At 39.9% G+C, this 8,110-nt stretch overlaps 1 protein-coding gene and 1 pseudogene across 1 annotated transcript in view; one reads left to right on the top strand and one right to left on the bottom strand.

The window, feature by feature from the left end:
- Positions 1 to 8,110, bottom strand: part of LOC125152608 (KRAB domain-containing protein 5-like) — a 41,666-nt gene that overhangs the window by 20,678 nt on the left and 12,878 nt on the right. The window contains exons 2-3 of the mRNA XM_047834672.1: positions 3,682 to 3,805; positions 3,095 to 3,187 (exon numbers count right to left, since the gene is read on the bottom strand). Coding sequence (XP_047690628.1) covers positions 3,095 to 3,187; positions 3,682 to 3,805 — 217 coding nt within the window. The remainder of the gene's footprint in view (positions 1 to 3,094; positions 3,188 to 3,681; positions 3,806 to 8,110) is intronic.
- On the top strand, positions 5,177 to 5,449 carry LOC125153801 (cytochrome c oxidase subunit 7C, mitochondrial-like; annotated as a pseudogene).

Here is an 8,110-nt window from a genome sequence, read left to right as displayed (position 1 = left end):
GATAAAATTACATGGGAATGCAAGCTGGTGCAGCCATTCTGGAAAACAGTATGGAGGTTCTTCAAAAAATTAAAAATAGAACTACCCTACGACCCAGCAATAGCACTACTAGGTATTTATCCAAGGGATACAGGTGTGCTGTTTTGAAGGGACACATGTACTCCCATGTTTATAGCAGCACTATCAACAATAGCCAAAGTATGGAAAGAGACCAAATGACCATCGATGGATGAATGGATAAAGATGACGTGGTCTATATATATGTATGGAGCATTACTCGGCAATCAAAAAGAATGAAATCTTGCCATTTGCAACTACGTGGATGGAACTGGAGGGTATTATGCTAAGTGAAATTAGTCAGTCAGAGAAAGACAAATATATGACTTCACTCATATGAGGACTTTAAGAGACAAAAGAGATGAACATAAGGGAAGGGAAATAAAAATATATAAAAACAGGGAGGGGGACAAAACATAAGAGACTCTTAAATACGGAAACAGAAGGTTACTGGAGGGGTTGTGGGAGGGGGGGATGGGCTAAATGGGTAAAGAGCATTAAGGAATCTACTCTTGAAATCATTGTTGCACTATATGCTAAGTGATGTGGATGTAAATTTAAAAAAATAAAATTAATAAAATTAAATAAAATTAAATAAATAAATAAATAAATTAAATAAATGATAAAATTATGGAAAATAATGAAGCAGAAAAAAGAAGGAAACATAGGCAAAAGATCACAATACAAGACTTAGGGAAATCAGCAACTTATTAAAGAATTACATTCGTATCATAGAAGTCCAAGAAGATAAAGAGAAAGAAAAGGCGGCAGAAGGATTATGTGAGCAAAGTATAGTTGAAAACTGCCCTAATCTGTGGAAGGACACAGACATCAAAATCCAAGAAGCACAGAGAACTTCCATTAAATTCAACAAAGCAGACCATCACCAAGACATATCATAGTCTTGCCATAGGCCACAATTAACAACTTAGGAAACAACATATGTTGGCAAGGATGCAAAGAAAGGGGAACCCTCTTGCGCTGTTAGTGGGAATGCAAACTGGTACAGCCACTCTGGAAAACAGTATGGAGGTTCCTCAAAAAGCTTAATATAGAACTTCCCTATGACCCAGCAATTGCACTATTAGGTATTAACTAAAAGGATACAAAAATACAGGTTCGAAATGGTGCAGGCACCACAATGTTTATAGCAGCATTATCAACAACAGCCAAACTATGAAGAGAGCCCAAACGTCCATCAAGTAATGAATGTATAAGGAAGATACAGTGTGTATGTGTTTATATAGAATGGAATATTACTCAGCCATCAAAAAGAACGTACTCTTGCATTTGCAATGGTGTGGATGAAACTAGAATGTATTATACTAAGTGAAGTCCATTACAGAAAGACTAATACTATATGATTTCACTCATATGTGGAATTTAGAAACAAAACAGATGAACATATGGGAAGGGGGTGGAAGAGAAGAGAATTTTATTGGCAAAGTGCATAAAGCTGATTCATATTTGAGTTACACTCACATTATCCAAGAATGTAATGAGTTGAAATTTTTCCTATAACAAAATACACATGTGGAAACAAAACCACAACTAACTAATACTGTGGAAAGTCACATATAAATGGAAGCTGATTACTATGGAATTGCAAAAACAGAATAAGACAAAATTTAACCCAAAAAATTCTACATAAAAAAAGATTATTTAAAAGTAAACCTACTATGTATACAACTATAATTTTTAACAGTGACTGTGTACCCATGAAAAACAAGCATTTTGAATTACAGACATGTCTTCATTGATAGTAAAATTATAAAGAATATTCATTAAAATCCACCATGAAAAGCTATGATAAAAATTTTTATAAATAAGCACTTATAAGACATGAAAAATATATTGCTATTAATATATTCCTCCTCATACAGAGTTTAAGGCTATAATCCCACATTTAGAACCAAGCAGAAAAACAAAAACTTTTCATTTCTAAACAGACAAATACCATCAAAGTGGTAAAATATGTTGACAATCACTTTATAAAGATTAAATATTTGGGATTAAATTCAGATACATTCTGAGGAAAGTAGAAAAAATCGTACTGATTAATTTTTCCTGAAGTAAAATTACATGTATGAACAAACCTTTTTTATTCAATCAGAATTTTACTAATTATCTATTTTACTTCTTATAAAGCACATGCCAATGTCATAGCAGAATTTTTGATTTAATAAATCAGAAATGAATCTCATATATATATAATTAGAAAGTAAAAAATATATGACAAAGTCATAGGAACTTCTTATAAGACAAAATTATGAAATGATGCAATTATTAAGAAGTTAACAATTGAGAATTTATTTTACACTGTGAGTTCTAAGTTTTAATGTTCTAGTTCCCCTATGGCATTAATTTATATAAGACTCTAAGAAACAAAAAGATACATTAAATGATTTCATCATTGAGGAATGAAACACATGGAGTGGAAATTTCTAGTTTTAGCTAATACAAAAAAAAACTTTTAAAGTGAAATAAAGGACTAGATTCTCTCATTTTAGGGAGGTGTTTTGTTATCTGATGAAATTACCTAACACCATTCTGTGTAAAACCTTTGTAACATTGGAAATCATAAGTCAATAAACACATGATATTGGTCTCCACTGTTCCAGGATTTCTATACCAAACCACAATATGCCCACACTACCCTGACACACTTCTCACAGGAGGCAAAGCAGAATTTAGAAAGGCTTTAGCATAAAGTTCCTCATAAATATGGAGATTTCCCCGGGGCCCTCAAAGCAATGGAGCAGTTCTCAGAATATGGAGGCCCTCACGCTGCAAGGAAAGTCTCCTGGCCCTCGTAGTGGACAGGATGGGCCGTCACTGGAGCTAAAGTCAAATCCTTACAGAACATAGAGCATGATAATGTTGGATACTAGATGTCCTATCATGAGAGGGAGAGACCTAAAACTAGGCTTCTCAAATTTTTATTCAAGGAGAGCTACTGGAACCACATTTTAAGGTCTATCTTCCTCCTTCACATTTGGACCCCACCTCTGTCATCTGCTTCATTCATTCAACCTACCTGGGTGTGAGGCTACCTTCTCCTTTCTCTTCACTCCCCATAGCTCCTTCTTGTGCTCCAAAAATATGTCTAGGTCTGGCTTAGACACAAGACCTGTTTAGTAGAAAAAAGAAATGAGTATTGTTAGAGATTCTAACTTTCAATCCAGTATTGCACTCAGCAGATAAGAGAGGACATTGCAAAATTCTAAGAAATGATTTCCCAAAGGCTGTTACCCAATAGCCCCTTTAGAACACATAGGAGGGATTTCCAATGTTCAGATCTTGACCTCCACTTCCAAGTACTAGACAGAATGATAAAGAGTGGAAATTGGTGTTTGAGATGTGGGCAGGACCATTTTATGTCACTTAATGTTTAGAATTGCCACTAATCTACAGAAATGATGCTACTCTAAGGAAGAGGAAGCTAAAGCTGAAAAGGAAACATCATGAAGATATTTCTTTACGTCTACAAACTCCTACTTCTTTCCCTTACTGCAGGGATCTGAATCCCAGTCATGCAAAGAAGAAGCTTCCAAGAGACTGTCTTCAAAGGAAGGAACAAAACCCTGAGTGTGGTTTGGGAAGTCTGGAGGGAGTTATCCTCACCCAAAAAGAGGAGGTGTCCATGGGTCTCTAACATCACATCCCTGTACACTTCCCCCTGACTGTGATTTATGAATCTCCATTCCTGAGAGAATTCTATGGCCACATCTCTGAAGGTCAGCACTCCCTGCAACAAATACCACAGTTACCAAGTGGACACAGGCAGAGTTCATAATGGTACCTATGATGAAAGAGGGAGTTAATGTCACCAGCTAGACTCCAAGACCTGACCTTTACTGCTTACCTGCTTGTACCCACTGACCTTAGCCCCTCATTCTACTTAACCTCTTCTTTCCATCTTATCTTTTACTTCAGGCCATAGTCTCATGGTCATAGTCTCCCATGAGGGAAATAGAAACTAACAAAAGGTAATGACTGCCCTGAGGAAGAGCTTGGGAAGGCCCAGGTTGAGCTTACTCCCCACTTATATCTAAGCAGATCAACTATGGAGTAACTCATGGAGTGAGGACTTGCCTTGACCTCATTGTAATACCAAAATCTCCACATAAGGAGGAGCACAAACCTCATTTACATAATATACGAAGCATGATAGAACTGGTTGGTTTTTTTTTTTAAGTTTATTTATTTATTTTGAGAGAGACAGAGAGAGTGGGAGAGGAGGGGAAAGAGAAGTAGACAGAGAATCCTAAGCAGGCTCTGTGCTGTCCATGCAGAGCCTGATGCAGGGCTCAAACCCACAAAACTGTGAGATCATGACTTGAGCTGAAACCAAGAGTCAGACACTTACCTGACTGAGCCAACCAGGTGCCCCTGGAACTTGTTTCTTTTTAAAAAAATTTTTAATATTTATTTTTGAGAGAGAAACAGAGCACAAATGGAGGAGGGACAGAGAGAGAAGGAGACAGAATTTGAAGCAGCTCCAGGCTCTGAGCTGTCAGCATAGAGCCCGACATGGGGCTTGAACTCACAGACTGGACTGTGAGAGCATGACCTGAGCAGAAGTTGGTCACTCATCTGACTGAGCCTACCAGGCGCCCCTAGAACTGCTTTCTCAAGGATCATGTGTGACCTTATGCCCAACTCTACATAGATGATAAAGCTCCCCTTTCCAAATATCCATCCTAACCTTAAATAAAAGGAAATCATTCCCCCTTACTCTGTGAGTCTGTTTTAGAAGTTATTCCCTGTGGGGGTGCCTGGGTGGCTCCGTTGGTTAAACATCCAACTCTTGATTTCCCTTGGGTCATGATCTCACAGTTCATGAGTTTGAGCCCCACATGGGGCTCAGCACTGATAGCAAGGAGACTGCTTGGGATTTTCTCTCCCTCCCTCTCTCTCTGCCCCTACCCCACTGGTACTATCTCTCTCTCTCAAAATAAACAAACTTTAAAAAAAAAAAAAAAAAAAAAAAAAAACCTTACCCCTCTGTCTCTTACACACCAGGGAACAACAGTGTCTTGAAAAGAGAACTTGGTATGCTGATGTTATTACTACCATCTGGAATCTCTGCGCCTTTCACAGAACTTCCAACAGCACTATGTTGGGACAGAGCATCCAAGGGTTCACAACATCTGTGGTCCATAGGAGCCACTATGAGGAGGGCCCAGGGAAGAATTTGCCATTTTCAGTGGAAAACAAGTGACAGTTACTAATTATGATGACTATGTATTTTGGATCTGGATTTGCTGCCCCCTTTTTTATGGTAAGACACCAACTGCTTAGCAAATAAGGATGTTTTCATTAATCCATTACACAGATGTGGAAAGGAGCATTTTAAGAGGTGCAGTCTCTTTGAAAAATGGATCAAACTCTTGAATACAACATACTCAATATGTTTGTAAATAAACTTATGGCATTACTTCTTAATGCCTCTTTTCTGAAAAAATAAATAACTTAAAAAAAAAAGCTATTCCCTGTGATCTCCTTTTTGGCTGCACATGAAGTTTCCTTTGTGTGTGATATGCCCCGATTCGAGAGACCCCCCCAAAAACAAACCACCAGAGTCCAGAGTCAAAGCCAAGCAGCAAGGGTCATTTATTGCAGGTTCGAACCCGGTCCTCCGCGCACTTGTTGCCAGTGACGCTAAGAGGCCCCTGAGCAAGACTCTTACAGCTTCTTTTATAGACAGGCACAAACAAGTTAGGGATTTTTTGCAGTTACAGAGCTGTTATTGGTTGACATTTAAATTTGAATGCTCAGCAGAACTTGATTGGTTCCCGCCTTTATTTCAAACCACTCAGCAGAACTTGATTGGTTCCCGCCTTTAGGTCAGACTACAACTGGGCATGCCCTGGCTGGTTTCGGGAATGGCTGGGGGGGGGGGGGGGGGGTCTTTTCTTTGCAGTTGTGAGTACACCTGGTAATTTTTCTTAGTCTCTCATGTGACAACCCCATATGGTGTAGTTTCTACCTGTGACTCACCAGGAAGTAAACTCATGCTAGTTCAGTTATAGTAAAAAAAAAAAAGTGGTTCTGACTTAAGTGAGTTTCACGCTTTCTGCAGTGAGATAATTTTTAACAGTCCCATATGCTCTAATGTATTCTCTAACTTAAAAAAATTTTTTTCTTAATGTTTATTCATTTTTGAGAGACACAGAGAGAGAGCGCGCGCATACACAAACACACACACACACACACACACACGCACACACACACACACACATGAGTGGAAGAGGGGCAGAGAGAGAGGGAGACACAGAACCCGAAGCAGGCTCCAGGCTCTGAGCTCTGGGAAGGGACGGGGCTCAAACTCACAAGCTGTGAGATCATGACCTGAGCTGAAGTCAGACGCTCAACCTACTGAGCCACCCAGGCGCCCCATGTATGCTCTAACTTTAAGGTAAGAACTGTTACAGGCATACACCTTTTCTGAGTACTATGTGATGAGGTTTTGGGGGGCCAGGGGGAATAGTGGGGCTCCCAGGGTCCAGAGCCATGGCCAAGAAAGAATCTCGAAGATGTCTTTGCTGCAAAAAGGTGATTTTACTAAAAGCACAGGGACAGGACCCATGGGCAGGAAGAGCTGCCCAGGGACTGTGAGGAGAGACTGGTTATATATACACTATCGAGCTGGGGGGAGGAGGTAATGTCCAGGGGAAGTTTTCAGTGAGACTTTCATATCCTAAAGAAGACCCACAGGCTACTGGAAGCCTTAGCTATTGTCAGGCTAAGGTTGTTTGCCCTCTAGCAAACCATTAGCATTAAGACTAGGAAGTTCCTGGAGAAATGTTTTATTCTGCCAGCCTCAAGTATCTGTCAATGGGCTGCAGGTTATAGGGAAATTTAGTTCTATCCGCCATTTCTTTCTGCCTTTGTTTCCCCCATCACTATGGAGAGGTGATGTTGGTGCTCCAGAAAACAGTCTACAGGTTTCTGGAGATTAGGCTGTTGATAAGATTGCCTTTTTCTCGGTGATTTACTAAGATATTTGTAAACAGATGGAGACTCAGGTCCTTCAAGACTATGATCTCTATCAGTTAACCATTTGTTTTTTTTTTCCCTTTCCTTTGTTCTTGGGCAGCCAGGAGTGCCCTGAGGAATATCACACCTGGGGGTCAGGCAGTATTTGTGGCCTGTCAGCTTGCCTCATGCTCCCTCATCACTATGGTTATATCATACAGTATAATTTGTGTCTATTTCTTTGATAGAAAGTTTTGTGGTGAGTTACAAGTATACTTATCAAATTCTAATCTGAATTAGACTTTCACAAGAGCACATTGGAGATGTTGTTAAAATGCAAATTTTATTCAGGAGTTCCACCCTGGGATCTGAGTCTGAATTTTTTTTTTTTTAGTTTATTTATTTATTTTGAGAGAGAGAGAGAATGAGAGAGAGAGAGAAGCAGGGAAGTGGTAGAGAGAGAGGGAGAGAGAGAATCCCAAGCAGGCTCTGCACTGTCAGCACAGATCCCAATGTGGGGCTTGATCTCATAAATAGTGAGAACATACCCCGAAGCTGAAGTCAGATGCTCAACCAACTGAGCTACCCTGGCACCCACTGAGCCTCCTTTTTTTTTTTTTTAATTTTTTTTTAACATTTATTTATTTTTGAGACAGAGAGAGACAAAGCATGAACAGGGGAGGGTCAGAGAGAGGGAGACACAGAATCTGAAACAGGTTCCAGGCTCTGAGCTGTCAGCACAGAGCCCACTCGGGGCTCGAACTCACAGACCTCGAGATCATGACCTGAGCTGAAGTCGGCCGCCCAACTGACTGAGCCACCCAGGTGCCCCTGAGACTGCATTTCTTCCAAGGTATTAGCCTATGGGCCAAGGGATACATTTTGAATAGTAAAGAGTTGAACTCCCAGGCAAGAATTCTTGGAGGACTTGGAACTGAATGGGTTTTGATGAGGAAAACAAAGGCAAGAGAAGTGTAGCCAAAATTAAATTTACAACTTGCAGCCCACTGATAGATACCTGAGACAGGCAGAGTATGACATTCCTCAAGGAACTCATGGCTGCCTTAATGTC

The sequence above is a fragment of the Prionailurus viverrinus genome, chromosome E2 (genome assembly GCF_022837055.1).
Source record: "Prionailurus viverrinus isolate Anna chromosome E2, UM_Priviv_1.0, whole genome shotgun sequence".
Lineage (NCBI taxonomy): Eukaryota > Metazoa > Chordata > Mammalia > Carnivora > Felidae > Prionailurus > Prionailurus viverrinus.
The sequence above is the reverse complement of the archived record's forward strand: the minus strand, read 5'-3'. Positions and strand labels throughout refer to the sequence as shown.